General features: G+C 39.5%; 1 protein-coding gene across 2 annotated transcripts; it reads right to left on the bottom strand.

The window, feature by feature from the left end:
* Positions 1-4: 4 nt before the first annotated feature.
* LOC110042847 (phosphatidylserine synthase 2-like) lies at positions 5-19,431 on the bottom strand. 2 transcript variants are annotated; one of them, XM_020748227.2, is made up of 12 exons: positions 19,104-19,431; positions 14,052-14,153; positions 13,810-13,892; positions 13,018-13,085; positions 12,374-12,508; positions 10,992-11,042; positions 10,283-10,396; positions 9,077-9,154; positions 8,597-8,637; positions 3,241-3,355; positions 2,340-2,485; positions 5-1,623 (listed from the first exon to the last, which is right to left on the bottom strand). In XM_020748227.2, the coding sequence occupies exons 1-12, from the start codon at positions 19,280-19,282 to the stop codon at positions 1,356-1,358; spliced, it is 1,380 nt and encodes a 459-aa protein (XP_020603886.2). In that variant the 5' UTR covers positions 19,283-19,431; the 3' UTR covers positions 5-1,355. The 2 variants fall into 2 exon arrangements, with proteins under 2 accessions (XP_020603886.2, XP_089145527.1); XM_089289401.1 differs by lacking the exon at positions 19,104-19,431 and adding an exon at positions 17,179-17,262.

Here is a 19,431-nt window from a genome sequence, read left to right as displayed (position 1 = left end):
GACCTTGTTTCAAATGCTTTATTCTTCCTGTAATACAGTTATGATCCGAGGCATAAATATTACCAAACGTAACTGAGACTCCGGAACACAGCTAACATACTGTTAAAATTAATCTTAAATTTTGCATCAGCCAAACTTGCTTTTGCAATAATTTACATTCTCGGCTGTCCTTCGTCTTAAATTACATGACCTACAATTCTTAAAAATTGTTTGGTGGATTAAAAATAGGAAATGGCATTCTCACAATTGAAACTATAACAGTCTGGACCTTAAATAATCCATACAAAGAAAATACAAACCAGTACATTAGACTGTTCTTGTTTTAAAATAACCTAACATTTTTTCCCAATTTATATTAGTTTTTTGATCTGTGGCGTAGAACCTCACGCTTAAGATAATATATAAATTAATAACTCCCTAGCCTACAATCATACAAAGCATTCAATTTAATATTTACGTGAATCAACTAAAAGTGCAAAGGCGTGTCTTTGTTGACCTTACGTACCACCTTAGGGAATACATTATTCAAGCTAAGAGATTTAATAGTGTGAAAAGTGCAAGTGAATGGAAAAACTTGAACCAAGAAGAACTTCTTTTTCGGCAGCGCACAGCTTACAGACGGTTGCATGGCTGGCTAGCAAGAATTTGCACCCAGGCATACAAACGCCGGACTAGCAAAGGATGGTGAACGCAGTGTTTATAAAAGTGCCCATTGTCCTTGCAGGTGTTCCACACAAACTAACTTCCACTTGCGGGATCTGTTTATTTCTTGAATAAATTAATACTAATTGTTGAGGGTATGAATTACTACAAGTTATGAACTGCGAGTAGTCCCTCTTCGATGAGAGACAATGCGAGACTAAAGTGTTTTGCTCAAGTACACGACACAATGATCCAAGCCAGAGTTTGATCAGAAGTCCAGTGGACTAGGCCACCGCGCCTCCCACGTGAGCAGAAAGCAAAGCAGCCGAATTATCGGGAATGGAAAGAATCTTTCCTCTGTCAATTCCCATAATGTTTTCACCAGAGATTTACATAAAGGAAACATTTCCACGCGCATGTAAGCAAAATTTGAGGAAAAGTCGACGACTACTCGTAGTCTATACATGTAGGTTCTAAAGAGATCGGCATCTCATTTCTCCTTCCAATGACAATACAACGTCAAGCATACAGGTGGTGAGAATTAAGGAAGTAGTCAACTAGACGATAGTCGTGATGAACTATCAAATTCTCAGAACACACTTTGCAATCACTCTATAGCAATCGGTATTGAGTATTAAAATTCCGAGCTTGGTGCTGGAGTTTAGATCACAAGTCAAGCATACCTAACAGTCCCTTAAAAAATTGTGCCTAGCTCATTCACGCTTCGGTCTATGTTCCGTGTTACTTTTTCCATTACTCTCCGAGTCATGATGATGTACTCCAAAGCCATCGATGATGGAAGGCCAAAAGTTCCACACAGTCCAAAGAGTCCAGGTGCTAAAGAAGAGAATCCAGAATGCAGCTACATGCATAGGTAGGGGTATACTGATGGTCTCCCAGCCAAACTTGACGCAGATCAACACTTCTGTAGATACAATAGCCGCCACAACCCAGGCTTGCTGTCCGAATCGTTTGCAGGTGCTAATGATCAAAAGCAACAGATTGAATAATAATATTCACGACGACATAAGCACAAGCATAAGCATAAAGATACTGAGCCTAAGACGGCCACAACACAAGCATAAGCAAGTACGCATGCGCAGAATGGATAATTGCCGCCCTCTCAGTTCCATACCTCCTCCATACAGTAAAACAAGATGGCAGACAGTGCTCATCGCCTATGCTTTCATCAGTGCGTTCTCACTTGACATAAGCACAAGCACAAGACGAACAAAACGTTTTGTTCTGCTTTTGCTTACGCTTGTGCGCGTCCTCAGCACCGTGTGCTTGTGCTCAGCGCTTATGCTTGTGATGTGGGTGTCCTCACGATATGCTAATGCTTGTGCTTGTGCCGTGTGTCGTAGTTAAAACCAGGCCTTATAGGGTGCATTATCTTAAACCTAATACCTTTTACAATTATTTACAAACAATACGCAACTAACTAAAAATGTAAGGCTTTCTCAGAAAGAAGAGTCTTGAGATTAGTTTTGAAACAGGCCACTGTGTTCGCCTTCTTAAAATCCTCTAGCACTGAGTTCAACAATTTCGGCTTTTTTTTAATATTTCTCTCCAAAAAGTAATGTATCTCAAACAAGGTTATCTTGAGAGTATCATGTCCGTCAGGTTTCTCACTAGTTATTTTGCCACGTCCAACAATCATTTTCTTCTGATATTAACTACGCTTACTTAGTACTTACGGGTCATCCATGTACCGGAATGTTTCATTGAGAGACACAGCTCCAATCCCTAAATACAACGCCATACGAGCTTGCATAATAAAATGAGGAGGAGGAATCCACAGAATGAACTTCAGGTAAAACAGGTTTAACTCTGCCATCAGGAACTGAAATATCAAAACAACATTGTGAGCACAGTTGCAGTAACCTGCATACAGCTTCAAACGAGAATTCGTGATAAAGCAACGTTACGTATGCACTGTATCACAAGACGGGATGTGTGAAAGACAATAATAGTCTCCACTGAAAAACAAACTATTAGAAATTTACAAAGTTGAAGCAGATAGAAAATTTATTCATTCACTTTCCCAAATTCAGCGGACGATAATAGAGAAAAAGAACTGAATGACAAACTTTCGCTTTGTCTCCTGTGTTTGTGTTTGGGTGAAGACCAGACACACGGTCTTAATGCATTCGATTCTTCCTCAGTTAGAGAAGTCTGTGATTCGAGCAAAAGCACAAACAGTACACTAAACGGAAAGTTCTGCTCTACAAAGATCTGTTAAGAGTCTCTGAGGGATCGCTGGTAGCGGTTGTTGCAAAAATTCAAAATTCGAGCAATAGCCAATCAGAGAAACCACACGGACCTCTGTAAAGCTACATCATCAGTATTGAGAGACATACATAATCTCAAACCCAGATCTCACACGGCCACTTTTCATTATCAAACGGAGTGAGATCTGGGTACAAGGCGCGGGCATAACCAACGCAGCTTGCGGAATTTTGCGCGCGAAAACAAAAGCCTCCAGCGTGAAATCCCTCCAGCTAAGCTACAACTGAGGGTGCAAAGAGACCCAAGTTAATTCTGGCTAGGTCACTTGTCTATAAAATTTGATATAAAACTGTAAAGGACTGGACATACCACAGCAGCAATTCCACAAACTGCAAGCCATCTCTTGAGGCTTGTGGTCGCCTTCCAGTTGTAAGATGTCCATGAATAAGGAGTAAATTGAGCAGCCACCCTCTGAAACTTGCCGCTAAAAAAGAAAAATGTTTGTTGTACTTTAAAATATCTTACAGTAACCGTGAAGAACGCGAGATTTCCTTTCGCGTTCTTCTCGCCCCCAGGATCTCGCGCGGCCGTTCTTCTCGCCCCAGGATTTCGCGCGGTCATTTTTTTTCTCGCGGTTTTCTTTCGCGTCACGCACGACGGACTAAGCGAAAGAGGGACTACTCGTAGTCTACGCCCAAGGGATTGTAATTATTTGCTAAAACAAATCGAGTCGCTAGTTTAATCAAAGATGATATCAAGGTAAGCGAAACCACCAAAGTTTCAAATCTCTACGGATCCCTATTTATAGCCGTGTCAAATTAACCGTCGCTTCGATTGAGTAACCGTACATGTCGGCGGGATGTGTGTCAGTAAGACGCGGACTCGAGGTCGGGGTCGGGGTAGGGGCCGGGGTCTCATTTTTTACATTTTTTTTTTCCTTCTCTCTTTAAGTTTCTCTTTTAACGTCTTTTTTTTTTTTCTTTATTTTTTAATGTTAACTCCGATTTCTCGCGATTTGTATCAGCAGTGCATTATTGCTATATCTTTGCATATAAAGAAAATTAAATGCAGTGGAGCTCATTTGTTAGGTACATCACCGCAAACAACCCTCGTCACATTTCAGTCAAAACAGTCAAATAGAGAACATGCACACATTTCTTTCCTTTAAGGGATCCACTATTGAAGCCTATAAAAGTAAGTCTCGAAAGCTTAGTATAGATGGTTTTCACGTGACGTCAAAACGTTCTGAGATTCAAAACTAAACAGCCACCAGAGGCTCTATCCTCATCAGGCATAAGAGGTGCAAAACATATATTGTTGACAACGTTTCAGCTCAATAGCGTCCTTCGTTTGGAAACCAGTGGATTTTGAACTTCAGGTTTACGGCAGTGCGTGACATAGGGCTACAATCGCGTTCGTCGATAAATATATACTTACTCCGTGATTTTTAGCCATTTGTGAAGTAAAGGTATCAGGAAAAGATTTTATGTGAATGTATGTTTTTGCGGTAAATATAGTCAGTGGCCTAGATAACCAAAGTAAGTTTCAGATGGTTACACTATTTTCCGGCCGCCATATTGATGTACTACAGAGCTTCGCTAACATGGCGGCTCCATACTGAGAAGTAAATTTGTGCGACACTTATTGACAAATTTCTGAAGTTTGGGAAAACGCACCGACCTAAAACTTGTAGAAGTTTTTTCTTTTATTTATTTTTTATAAGATCGCATTTTCTTGACTTCATCCACCAAATGGTTTTTGATTTATTTTTTCCATTGCGCAACAGTCAAAACAATCTATAGCAACCTCGTTCCCAGGGTCTCATGGAAGGCGGTGTAGGTGTTTATGATAAGTTTTGCTTTATCCTAGTTCACGAATTTGTTAGTTCAAGGCAAACAAATCTGTTTTTCCTCGCTTCGTTTCTTGCGAGAGTATGACCTAGTCAATTCACGGAACTACCAGAATGAGCAGCATCGAGTGTACATACTAAGATTTCGAGACGAATTATTTTTAGAGGCTTTTAAAAATCCTTATTTAACCTAATGATGGATCTCTTAATTTTCCACTAACTCGACTAACTCATGGCCTTTTTTTGCAGAAATCAGCGCGCTGAACTAGAAAATAAATTTGTGCCGCTTCTATATTCGACTGTCTTGACTGAAATGTGACGCGGATTGCTTGAGATGATGTGAAAAAATGAGCTCCACCGCATCTTGTTCTCTTCATATGCGAAAATATTGCAATGATGCACTGCTGATGTAAATCGCGAGAAATCGGAATTTGGGATGAAAAAGAAAAGGAAAGAAAGAAGACCTTGGAAAACAAAATACCGACCCCGACCCCGGCCCCGAGACCGCGTTTTACTGACACCCCAAAGTTTAAATCTTTTCCCTATTTATAGCCGTGTCAAATTAACCGTCGCTTCGCTTGAGTAACCGCACATGTCGGCGGGATTCTTGTTTTCCAAAATCCCGCAAACTAGGTACTGGATGTGGTTCTCAATACAAAAGGATAGCTATTATTTAGACTTTCAGTAACATATAAAGACAGAGGGTGTATCTTGGGCCAAAGCGAAAACCAAAAACTAAATTTAGAGATCCGTGACCGATGCAATACATCGGTTTTCTGTGGTTTCTGTGGTTGAAGATCTCGCTCGTGATTGGTTATAACACAATAAACATTCCAGACATACTTTAGGTGTTAATGATTTTCTGAGTTTGACAGCATTGTCAGTATTGAAATCAACCGTGAAAAGCTAAAAATGTGCATCGCATGTCATGACAAAGCGGACGCGGACGCGCACGACATGTTGACCTAGTTTGAGAGTTAAGCGGTCAGGAGAAGAGGTCACCAAGCAGAAAGAGAAGGGAATATCTGACTCTCAGGGTACCTTTGCTTATTAACCCCCGAGTCTATACATCATGACTTCACTAACCACTAACACTGCTGCAGAGGGATACAAGGAAAGCTCTCTTCCCGTACAAAACGAGTCCGGCAAAACGTTCATACGAGTGAACGTGAACCCTCAGCCCGGAGACACCATCTTGGATTTAGGCTGCGGTACAGGAGGGCTGTCTGCATACCTGGCCGAACTCGTCGGACCCAAGGGAAAAGTTGTGGGTGTTGATCCTGACAAGGAGCGACTTCAACTAGCTCGGCAATCTTACGGTGACATAAAGAACCTCTCCTTCATCGAAGGAAGCTCTTCGCAGTTCCCAGGTATTAGATCAGAGATGTACGACATTGTCTTTAGCAACTATGTAATTCAGTGGATTCCTGACAAAGATAACGCGTTCCAGAACATGTATACAAGCCTTAAATCCGGCGGCAAAGTGGCAGCGCAGTATGTCAGCTATCTTTACCCATTCATGCTGAACGCCTTTCAGGAGCTAAATCCAGAGAAGGCAGCGCAAATAATCGGCATGTTCAACTTTGAAGAGAGGGCAAAAATCGAGCAGTACTGCTCTGCCGCCGGATTCCATATAATCAACAGCTACGACACTGAAAGTGCACAGTTTGTGTTTGAAAGCACTGACGGGTTTCTTAAGTGGCTTTGGTCAACTACGAACGGTTTGTTTGATCCTAAGCTGGTAACCGAAGAACGCTTGCAGAGATATCATCCGTATTCAAGCCCGACAGGTGGAAAACCACTGGATTTCCGCGGAATCAAGGAGGAAACGACTGTGTGTCGACTGCTGGCAGTGAAAAAAGTCTATTAGAACAGTAAATTTGTTATCAGACTTTAGTTGTTTGAACTGTCAATTGCCATACCTCTGACCAGTGGACTATTTTTGACGATGTCATGCAATTTCAGGGGTTTCATTAAGAGCCGGGCACCGCGCAAATTGACCCGCGGCTGTGAGGATGATTTTGCCCGCCTGATTTGACAATCTTGGGAACTCAAAGTTTTTCTTTGAAAGAAGTTCAGTTCGAAGAGGTTTTGCCCGCCTGTGAGAACCAGTTACCCTCCTACTGAAAATGTTACTGAAATCCCTGTGCAACATTAACAATGTTTCGCATTTTTCATAGAAAACAGAAATTCAACTCCATCGATTGATTTAGTGTGCCAATATAGTAACCCTGCGCAGTTTTATAAGAAACCATTTTTAACTCATGGAAGTATGTGACCCCAAACGCGCCAATTTCTACAAAGAAATGTATGCCTGGGGGCAATATTAACGAAAGGCTTGCTTAAGGCTGCTGATTAGAGACAAAGGTTAACAGAAAACCAACCAACGCCGATGATCGCATTTTACATTGCCGTAGCCTGGGGAGCAGGTCGTCGTAGCCGCGAGCGCGAAATCGAGCAGCAAAGCCGCGAGACGAGACTCCTCACCGCAGGATCGCTTTGCTCTTTGCCGCTCGCGCATGTAACATTTCCCAAGTCATGTAGACAGCAGATAACAGAAATCACTTCTGCATACCATGTTGAACCAGGCCTGCCGGCTCTCGCCCACTTGACAATATTTTTCTGAGGAATGCGAACAGTTTAAAACAATATATGTATTCAAGACTTAATTATCAAGCGAACTTTGAACTAAACCGTAACTCGTTTCACTACCTCACAGGCCTCTGACACACACAGGTTACCATAACGACAACCATAGCCTGCGTGAATGGCCGGATTTTGCGCGAGTGCTTTCGTTTTGGTGGCGAAGTCATTGATGCGTGAACGCGAGTGGCGAAGCCCGCGAGAGAACAAAATGGCGGCTCCGCCACCAAAAAAAACACTTCTTAACGAATCCCGGACAATCCCGAAAACCCCCTCACGAAGACTCCACACGTATCAAACAGAAGTCCGCGGATGTTGCACAATGTCAACTTAAAGACTTAAAAAGCAAAATCGATAAGGGAATCCAACCAGTCTTTATCCTCGGGAAAAGCAGGAAAATCCTACAAGAAGTTAAGATGCAAAACTGAGCCAAAACCAGCCATTCTAAATGACCTGTGTCATGCAGGTCATGTCGTCAACACCTCCACAAACACGTTGAAGAACAAAAGAGATCGGACAGCAGAAGAGATCGTTCCGTGCAAAGCTTTCCACATAAGACTACTTGCTCCCAATTTTTATACCCATAATTACATTCACAAATTCTTCACCGCATTTTTCCACGCTAGAACTTGATACTGTAACTGCGAAACGTTGTTCCCTAATGATTTCGCTAGTTATATAAATTCGTATGAAATGAAGCAGAATCGGTGTCCGAAAACTAATGAATGATACATTTGCGAATCAAAAGTGTGCTAGTAATTTGCCGGTGAAAACCGCTTCAAAAGATTTGGAACATAAATATATAAAAAAAAAACTTAAAAAAAGTTAGTTAACAGTAGCAAAAAAAAAAAAAGCAAATAAAACAATCAGAGACTCTTTACGCCAACTCGTGATACTTGACACGGACATGCCGATAACTGTAATACATATGACAAGGGTGGTCAAAAGGTTTTGAGGAGTTTGTATGTTGCGTAGCACAGTACTTCTATGATACGAATTTCCTCCAAAATTTTCCCGCAAAAACCTTCACTTGCCCATCGTGTGAGCCGAGGACAGAAACCATTAACCTGCAAAAGCCCTAGGTTATGGCACATGACTTTCTTTGCATGCTGCTGAGGGCAACACACCCCTGATTTTCTTCAACTACCATATTTTCTCCCTTCCTAGCTTCGTGATTGGCAAGTTAAAGATTTAGTCTGGCACGCAAACACAACAGAGAAACAGTCACTCTACCTGTATGTGGGAATGTTCCATAAACCCCTCCAGTGATATGGCTAAAAATAGAAAGAAGTAAAAAGGATTAATATATGTTGATTAATATATATCTTCTCTGCTGTGCTTAAACATCACCCTTTACATTGTTTATACTACTGTACATGGATTTAATCTTAGTATTGTTAGTTAAGGTCAGCTAGACAGAGAGCCACAAGACTAATATTTAGTTTATTTATCCTAGTAAGCCTGATTAGCACTATGGCTAGCATTAGAATTGTTAACTTTCATGTGTGCATACAGGTAGCACAGTGGCCACCTACTGCTAGACTGGCTCACACGGTATTACTACTCGACTTTAATAGGCAAATTACGTACACTGTAGATGTCCACATGCACTTACATAAGATGTTTTTCCTCGAACTCACACATGTAGCTACACTACTTAACAAAGAGTGTCTGTAAAAGGAGTTTGAACGTGCTATGAAAAAGAAGCTTTACCTTATTTCCAAGATATTCACAAGTCTTCATACCAAGGTAAACTCCAAAGCCATTACAGACGAGAACATCCATAATCCACTGTTCAAGAAATGAAAATATGCAGACATTAATTTTGCAACAAATAATTTGGACTGTAAGTGCAAGAAATTAATCATGTTTTGAAATCTTTCTTTGGGAAATAATAGGTTGAGGTTTTTTTTTTTCTTTTCAGTTCTGCAAATTTATTGACCAAGTGGTATGCAAGGTTAATAAACAAGCATAAAAGAGAACAAGGAGAGCAAGGGGTTACCTGAAACAAATATATAGCTTTGCGATGTTCAAAGCTAAGTGACGGTGATGGAATGTGTTTTACGTAGAGTACACATGTACCTTTCCCACCCTACCCCCACTACTTCCTTGCCTCTAGACTAATTAATTAATCGAAATTAATCAATTAAACAAACATTAAAGTTTACACCTTAGCGCCATAGGGCCATAGCACAATAGCGCCATAGCGCCTTAGTTCCTTAGCGGCAGGCAGCTCCCATAACCATCCCAATAGTGCACTCTGCACTAAAACGAGCAATTTTCCCCATTACAGACCGAAGAAGCTAGTTCAGCAAAGTACATGCTGTTGCATGGTGTTTACTTTCGCAATGCAATAAAGCAGTTTTCACTTGAGTGACAAAGAGTAATTGGTTTTGGATTAGCGCAGTTTTTGTAAAAAAAAAAAAACCAAAGTAACCACTCAAGCCAGTCACAAAGAACGTGGGCAATACAGTGAACCAATCAAAACCAGAAGTATTAACATGTAGTTGACGAAGAGTGCAGTGAAACGAGTGCAAGCGAGACCCAACTGATTGGATGAAAAAGTGGTACGAGATTTTAAGCCAATCATGTAGTGTACAACACCTGTAGTTGATGTAAAACCAATTGCTTTTCAACACTCAAATGAAAACGGCTCTACTACACCACACGATTAGATTAAAAAAACTCACGCCACTTGCTCATCCAATGAGAAGTAAAGCCAAAACCAATTGTGACTCCTTCGCACACTTTTTCCCGCACTTTGCATCAGCTACATGTATTAACGTCAAGTTTTGATTGGTTCATTGGATTGTACGGTTCTTTGTGTTTGGCCATCTGGAGTGATTACTTTAGTTTTGGTTTTAAGACAGTCAACTGAAAATTGCTCTCATCTAGATAACTAATGTTTACAAGACTTACATGATCCCACCAGCATTCACTGAAGTTGGGTAACTGATGCTCCAAAGAGTATTCCAAGATTTCAAAGAGAACACTAATCACAGTCAATAACCAGTAATCACGAATAATGAGTGCCTGAAATACATAATTTGTCAACAGAAAACTAATCATTCTAAAAGAAAAAAGAAACTACACAGAGATCAGTGTAGTAACTACACTATCTCAACTCTGAATGAAAGTTTCAATACTAATAAACTACTTATTGTATACTTATGGCATGCAGGCATGCAAATTATTCAACATAATTAATTAAGCAGATCTTTGGTCCGAGCCACCCTCAGTGGAACAAATTTGGCATTGAGGCAAATGTTCAATTAAGCACATGCAATTGCCACATACTGTAATGTTATTGTGAAAAAAATTCATATCAAAGTGTAACAATAGATTCTCCATTATTTTGTAACCTCAATTCTCATCACTCCTTGAGAAGGTTTTACACGTGGGCCTTTCCTGTTGGAATTTTTCAACATTTAGTTTGGATGCTTTCAGTTGCTTCTTTGAGAACAGTTGGCCCATCCTAGTGTTTGTTAAAAAGCAATGTTTGGTAACCCTGAGTGAGCCTGGTGCTAGCACAGGATAACCAACCATTCTGGCATGAATTCTAGTCCACAGGGTCTCTAATAATATTATAATATGCATCACTCAGGAAATTTTGTCTTAAGAATCTTACCTTTGCCCACCAGCCAAAGAAATGAGCTGGTAGAAAGACGTCACACTTTTCCTGTAGGGCAACAAGAGAAACCAATTGATATTAGACATTGGCAATGAGCAATTGACCACCATGTTAAAGGGAATCTTGGCTGAAAAACAGTTCAAGCTTCAAAGTGAAGTGAATGGTTCCCTTTAAATGATCCTGGGGTTTTTTAAAAGTTAAAACTATTAAGCAGTATCTCAGTAAGTGGTCGGAATGCAAAGTGTCTGTTGTCTGTCTGGTTTATATCACCTGCTCACCATCTTAATCAGTTTATGCTAAGTTGTGACATCATTGTGCAAGAGAGAGATCTTAATGTGGAGTCTAAAAGTTTTGAATTAAATCTGTAATCATATTGCAATTAAGCTGGACAACACATTGAAACAAATAGAAGAATTCACACAATTAAGTAATTTGAAAATGCATGACCATGTGGTGACATCATAATTTCCCATCAAGCTTTGCAAATATAAGTAAATAGTTTACGCAGGACCCATGTTGATAGCAGTTTTTTTAACTGAAATGGTCATCCCGCATTTATATAAACATGATTATTTATTATTTATTTATTTACTTGTTTGTTTGTTTATTTATTTATTTATTTATTTATTTATTTAAACATGGCAGCATGTGGGATGCTCAGAATTGCTTGTTGTTTTGTTCACAGTGTTCAATTAATCCAACTTTTAATCAAGATAGAAAATTTAACTTAATTAAACATAACAGTCAACATAGTGTGCCTAAGCTATCCGATATTAAAACTTTAATTAACACGATATCCTGACCAGAACTTATGCCTCATCCACACTATGCCAGAGGGATTTTAAAAAGGTGTTTCTGTCTGAAAACGTACCAAATGTTTCCCATCCACACTATTCCAAAGAAATTTGAAAACACAACTTATCATTGGTCATTTTGGATTTGTGTTTGAAGAAAACTCGAGCAGGGAAATCACATGATTGTCGTGACATCATTGTTTTTGAAAAGCTCCATTTTCAAAATGTTTTGCACCCACACTAAAATGCAAAGCTGCCGTTTTCAAATTTCACCAGTTTGAAAGGCGTATCAGAAAAGCTATCAAGACAGATTAGACAGTGTGGACAGTAGGCCTAACCCAAGACAAATAAAGCTGTGTTTTCAAATTTCTCAGGCACACTGTCAACAGGGCCTTAATGTTCACGATATTTGTTCCTGTCGCATTTTAACATAATTCCCTCAGTGTCACTTCTGGGACTATGCAGACAGATCAATTACAGCAATATCAACCAACTGATGAGTTCCTTTATTCTCATAACGTCTCTGAGCAGCATCATACTAAGAATGAAAGGAGAAACTACCACAGATCACTCTATGTAACCTACAAGAAAGTTGTGGAAGGATCCCTTGGGGTGTCCTGGTGTATACAGTCTACAGTCTTCTCCATAAGATTGCTCTGGCAGTGGTTTACCTAAATCTTCATCAAGATACTTTAATAACTGCCTTGCATCATCAGTAGTCTGGAAAGAATGGCACAACAAGTATTAAACAAATGGTAAAATGATTAGCTCAAAAAAGACTTCTACCACATCTAAATCTATGGCAGTTAAAGCTTTGATGTCTTTGGATAGGCTTCTAACACACAATCATTCTCACACTTAAATTAATGTTGTACTGTTTATTATGTTCAAATCCATATTTTCAGTCTGTGGCTATATTACAGGTGCATTGCAATGTCATTGAAAGCTTACTGAGCAGAACTTTTATGTGGAGAATTTCACAGAATTTCAATTTGCTTGCAGACTCGCTCTTCGCTGTCCACATATCTGACTCAAAGGTGAACCTGCTTCCAGGCTAGTTCTCTTCCACTTCCCTAGTTTGAAATTTCAAAAACTTGTCAGAATGATTGTCACCCTTGCATCAGATGATAAAATGGGCCAAGTACTTCTTATTTTAGCCATAAATTTACCAGGTCTTGAATGATATTTGTTAAATATAATAACACAATATTAATAATCAGAGTACATACCTGAAATAACAGAAATATTAGAGCTAGTTCATAAACAACACTTAGGCAAAGAATAAGACGCCAGAAGGCTAAAAATCAAAACAAAGAAAACAAAAAGTCAAAACCATCTATTAAACTATTCTAAGATAATTTTACTAATAGCTTGAAATGGCTGACCGTGTATGAAATCGCCCTATAATGCATTGCAAACCCTTGATCATTGACTACATCATGTATGCCTAAGGATTGTTCTCTTGTAATGCACAGATCCTTCATACTAGTATCTGATTCAAAAGAAACTTTATTGAGTAGGAACACTTCAAAAAGCACTCATTAAATTTTATCATAGATCCTAATAAACTGCTTTCTTTTTCTTGGTACCCTGATGCATTTTTTCCTACTGCAGCTTTCAATTTATTGGCCCCTTTCCTAAAAAATTGGCCCCTAAAAAAGGTCTTCAGGGGCCACTTTGGCCCTCAAGTAAAATTTTCTGGCTGAAACACTGGTGCTTTCAATACGATTTGTTTTAAGGTTACTGCCCTGTTGCAGTAACCATCAGAAAACAACAATAGAGGCCTATTGCATCTTTCTCTTAAGGAGGGGAGGGGAGGATTCTTAAATTTTGAAAACTCTGGGACACAGATTAATTCATTGTGATGATTCACAACAGAATACCAGCCAGAGGTCTGAGATGTTCTGGGTCTTATTGAAAACACAGTTTATGATCTATTACTTGCAAATTAAATAGCCTAGTTAGGGGCATAAATTAACTCAACTCCAATTTTAAATTAATTAATATTACAAATTATATACCTGGGTGAGGTCTTTTAAAGGGGCCATCCCTGGTCTGAGTCACACCAAACAATAGAAACACGACAATACAGGCTATAATTCCTCTGAAATGATAACAGATACACAAAGGCAGTTAATTATCATTGTCAGTTGGCAGTTACATATCTCACCATCATACTAACTAACACAGCACAACAGGAAAACACCTTTATATGATCAGACTCTATTAAAAAAAAACACTCGTAACAATATAATATTCTAACCTCTTTGCATTATATTCACTATTTTCATGTGGGTTCTCAAATGCTCCAACGTAGACCAGGACACATAACATTATTAACAATACCGTCACAGTATGTGCTCTCCTGAGGAAAACAAATGATTTACAAATATAGTTTTGTGAGTATCAGGACTTGACATAATAAAATTTATATTACAAAGTACATCAAATATAAGATGCAGTGTTTCATCACTTAGAAATAAACTTCCATCACTCAAACTACACTGGAATGCTGGCCATCTATGTACCCCTGTGGAGGCATAGTAGCCTCATGGTCAATCACTCACCCCCAGATTGAGCAGTCCAGGTTCGAGCCCTGCCCAGATACATCATGTTGGATTCTGATCTTGGCCAAGACACTTTACTCTCACAGTGCCTCTCTCCACCCAAGTGTATAAAGGGGTACCAGCAAACGTAATGCCAGGGGATAACCCTGCAATGGACTAACATCCTATCCAGGGGGAGTAGAAGTACTCCTAGTCACTTCATGCTACAGAAACCGGGATAAGCTCTCGAGAAGTTTAAGGGTTGCTCTCTGCTACACCTTGCCCAACTATTAAGTTTGTTTTGCACTCTCCAAATCTCACACATACATCATAACCAGATGATGCAAGGTAACTTATTTATTGTTATAATCATTACTGTAATGTACATGCAGCTGGATGGGTTTTTTTTTTCCTGATTGGCTCCCAACAGCCCATCCAGCCAAGTATATATCAAAATAGTGTTCAATATGTCTGAACATTTGTTTCTTATCCACAGGTATGGAAAGCCATAACTTTCTTATGTGGTTGTTTGTCATTATTTGGTGTGGTTTCTTCATTATGTGTTGTAGTTACTTCATAATGTTGTGTGGTTTCTTCATTATGTCTTGTAATGTAGTCCTGACATGACGTGTTTTTAACACAATGTTGTGTAATAACTTCATTACGTGGTGTGGTTTTATTGTGATGTATTGAGGTTGTTAAGTTATGTTTTGTGCTGTTGTCATGATGTAATGTGGTTACGCTGTTATGTTGTCTGGTATCTTCGCTATGTGGTTTGATCATTACATGATGTGGTTTCGTCTTCATGTCTTCCGATACCAAGCTCTTGTATCCAGGCTTCTTGCTATCACGAACTGGTTAAACCAGTTTTTGGATGGGTCCCAGTTCCTTCTCTTCCCCAGTGTTAAAGACAACAAAATGGGGGAAACAAGCAACGACATTTTGTCAACTATACTTGATAAGATGCACCTTGGGCATCTTATTGCTGGTTTTCAGTGTCACGCAATTCAAAATAGATCAAAATAAAAATTAAAACCGGTCAATAGATAAAGTCCAGAATCTGGGAAATGAAAGAAGGTAAATATGCAAAGACTCTCGCCAAAATTCTGGTCACAGCAATTTTTCTTATGCGAGATATGCAAAGACATTTTTTGCCCAAATTTATAAAGATTTGTATGGAGACGCCATGCTGGTGCCCATCCATATAGGCAACGGCCAACATGGTGGCCAGAAACCAACAGAAACATCTGACACTGAGTTTTGCTACAAAAGCATGAATTTATCCCTCGAGGAACTCTAAAACATTAAAATAATACTTTTTCTAAGACACGAACTGTTCAGATAGTCAAGTTCCCCAAAATAAGTCACTTTTTTCACCATCATAACAGCTCTCTAGGCAGTCATGTAAATGCCGCGTCACACAAAAGCTTGGCAATTTAAGCGTAGTGTATCACAAAACCAAGAACCCATTTGGAGTGAAAATTTGTATGACTATTAGTTTTCAGCTGCTCTTATACATCATTTGAGTAAAATCTCAGGAAGATCAATAGTTTTGTAGTTCGAATTTTCATGACGTCATGTGAAAACCAGCTATTGAGAACTTCCAGCGTGAAAAGGTAACTGTGGATCAAATATGTAAGCTATCTTCTGAAGAAATGGACCCTGAACATTATAGGTCCTTCGACGTAGACGGCCTTTCTTCCTGTTTTCGACTCCTTCATGATCGACCCTATGAATGCTGTCACAGAGCCTCATCCTCCGAACCTTAATATTCCCCGATTTGCCAGTATTTTCTTTAGCAGTCCCTCTCCATAGGAAGGATATTCCCTTGTTATTTCCTCTACAACTTCATCAAGCTCACCTGATATTTCTGTGAATTGCAACTGACTAAGGCCGTAATGACCCATTCTACGATAAACAGTACTTTCTGAAACAAAACGTAATGACGCAATGTTCTCAATATTAAAGCCATCCTCCAGGTACCCCTCTAAATCTGACTAAGAAATTATAAGTACTCAGTAGCGCCACACGCTTGTGTTCCTGGTTTCCTTGGCGGTGGATTGCTACCGTAGTTTAACCACTCTGACTTTAAATTCATCATTGCGTTGCGATCGTTCACACCTTAAAGTTCCATTTCTTCAGAAGATAACTTACGTATTTGATTCACAGTTACCTTTTCACACTGGAAGTCCTCAATAAGATGCCCAAGGTGCATCTTATCAAGTATAGTTGACAAAATGTCGTTGCTTGTTCCCTCCATTTTGTTGTCTTTAACACCGGGGAAGAGAAGGAACTGGGACCCATCTAAAAACTGGTTTAACCAGTTCGTGATAGCAAGAAGCCTGGATACAAGAGCTTGGTATCGGAAGACATGAAGACGAAACCACATCATGTAATGATCAAACCACATAGCGAAGATACCAGACAACATAACAGCGTAACCACATTACATCATGACAACAGCACAAAACATAACTTAACAACCTCAATACATCACAATAAAACCACACCACGTAATGAAGTTATTACACAACATCGTGTTAAAAACATGTCACGTCAGGACTACATTACAAGACATAATGAAGAAACCACACAACATAATGAAGTAACTACAACACATAATGAAGAAACCACACCAAATAATGATAAACAACCACATAAGAAAGTTATGGCTTTCCATACACAGGCTGCACCAGTGCAGTATGTGATTCATTAGACAAATGCATTATAGACTTTGAATTGCTGGTTTGTAACACTGTCACGCCATCAAAAATAAAAATTGTAACCATTCAATAAAATAAGTCAAGAGTCAGCAATATGATAGATGCTTAATATATAAACAACCTCGCCAAGATTTAGGTCAGTGCCATTTTTCATTCGCGCGTCCTCTATGACCAAATGAGGAACCCTGTCGAGCTTAAATGCAGTAAAACATCAAGTTCTTAGAGGGTCTTATATCTGGTGAAACTAAAACTTCAGAAGGATTGGTAATTTTTAATTTTAGGAAATGATAACATCACGTGAAAAGCAGCAACAGTCCTAAATATGCTACACTATTTATATAGAAGTTATGTTATCCTGTGATTACGTGTGATTGTCATGTGATTGGATACAAGCATGAACTACCAATATAGACAGCGAGAAATTGGAATGAGAGTCATGTGATGTGTAACAAGTTTATTTTTGTTTGAGTTACATTCTTAGAATGAAGACAACTGAACTGAGTTGGTGTCTGGTGTCTGGTGTCCCCTGCTAACTGTTTGCAGATAATAGGGTGCTCTTTGTGTAGTTCTTCCATACAATTTCAGCATAAATCATATCCATTTTTGATGGATTTGTGATTTACAGTTTTTTTGTTTTTTCCCCTCCTCATAAGAGGGTTGTACAGGGGGGGGGGGGGGTCCTCTGGCATAGTTCACGAACGGGAAAAATAAAGGATCACAAATTTGTTGCAAATCACATACCTAAATCACTCTGGATAGATGAATCTCACCACTCAGAGGACTCGCATCTCAAAATCACGTACAATAGAGTGGTAAAATCACAATTGTTGGTTAATAATTCAAGTTCTTCATGCATCACGCAAAGCGTTCAGGTCACAGATCACAAAGAATAATTTTCTAAATTCACGTTTCACGGAAAATAAAATCAGCTAATCAGGCATCACGAGAATGGGTGATTCCAGAAATTTCCATACCCTACCACAGGCGGTATGAACATTTTAATCCCCCCTTGCCTTCGGAAATTCCAAACTGCACAACCCATCTGCTCACTTTTCCTCCTGATCGCTGACATCTTTATCCCGCTTCCACGGTCAAATTGTGCTCGATGACGTACAAACTGGAAAAGTTATCAGATCAGCGATTTCAAGCAAAGCTTTCGCTGTCTTCACCCCTATGGAAATTCAGCGCTGAAACCCCCCATGTGTTTGAAATTCCAAACTGCGTTACTGCCCCCCCCATGCCTTCAGAATTCCTGTCCAAGAAAAAACGCCTTTCCCTTGGAATTCCAAGATGCCACCCATGATATGGTATTGATATTTTCTGGGATCACCCAATACCCCTGTACAACCCTCTCATAAGTAACTCATAAAGAAAAGCAAGGCCTGTGACTTGTGGTGACCTTGTCCCACAAATCGGTTTCGAAAATCACAAGGCCATATTAAGAATCGCCGCTATAAAATAGCACAGCTTATAGAACCAGATCAATGTAACGTGACTGGATTATATCAGTGGCAATTATGCATCTTGGCAACAATAATTTGCCATCCTCTACCCCTTCCCTCAACAGAAGAGTTTTCCTCACTTGAGATAATCTTTCCAAAATAATGCTCACATTTCTCTATTTATGGTAAATAAAAGAAATCGTTTGTTTAAGAAGGGAAGCTGAAATTGAACGCAGACTCGTTGGCTTGGCGATACAAATCATCTTTAGGTATGAACAGATCAAACAGAAAACTAACCAGAGCTATTCAGCTGGGATGTACATGCATGTACCTTTATCTTAGCATCTTAGCATTCTCGAATTAGACAAAACGCAGGCTATGAAAAATTGATGCAAAAACAACGCCTTCCTCGGGATAACTTGACCACCAAAGCTTAATACCTACCAATAATTACTTCCTCATCACAAAACATTTAGACAAGTGTCAAAACTATTAGTGGTTGGAAGTTCCAGCGACACGGATCACAAAATAAACAAACTTACTCACCCAAAGTTAATTTGATAATTAGCGTTGTGCATTTGAGCATTAAAAATCCTTAGCTTACCAGAAATAAGTATTAGTTCCATCATCTGAAAATTGCTGGGTCTGTTTGATGTCCCACTCGCAGCTGATGCTGAAAGGCCGGTTGTCTGTTTCGCTTGCATGGCCATTAGCTCTCACGATATCCTTATCAACCTGTGTTTGGCCATTTTGACAGCGGGAGTCCTCTTTGGGTTTCCCCATTTGAGTTAAATGCGCTTTTACTCGGGTACTAGCTACAGCCAAGCTCTCTGGAAGAAACGATTTTCGTTCAAAGGAAGCAAAATTGCGAAACCCAAAATGAGCAATCTACCACATGTACTAACACTGCACGCAGACAGAAAGTGTCGGGA

Source organism: Orbicella faveolata, unplaced genomic scaffold (genome assembly GCF_042242905.1).
Source record: "Orbicella faveolata isolate gen_17 unplaced genomic scaffold, um_ofav_v1 contig_2, whole genome shotgun sequence".
Classification (NCBI taxonomy): Eukaryota; Metazoa; Cnidaria; class Anthozoa; order Scleractinia; family Merulinidae; genus Orbicella; species Orbicella faveolata.
The sequence above is the reverse complement of the archived record's forward strand: the minus strand, read 5'-3'. Positions and strand labels throughout refer to the sequence as shown.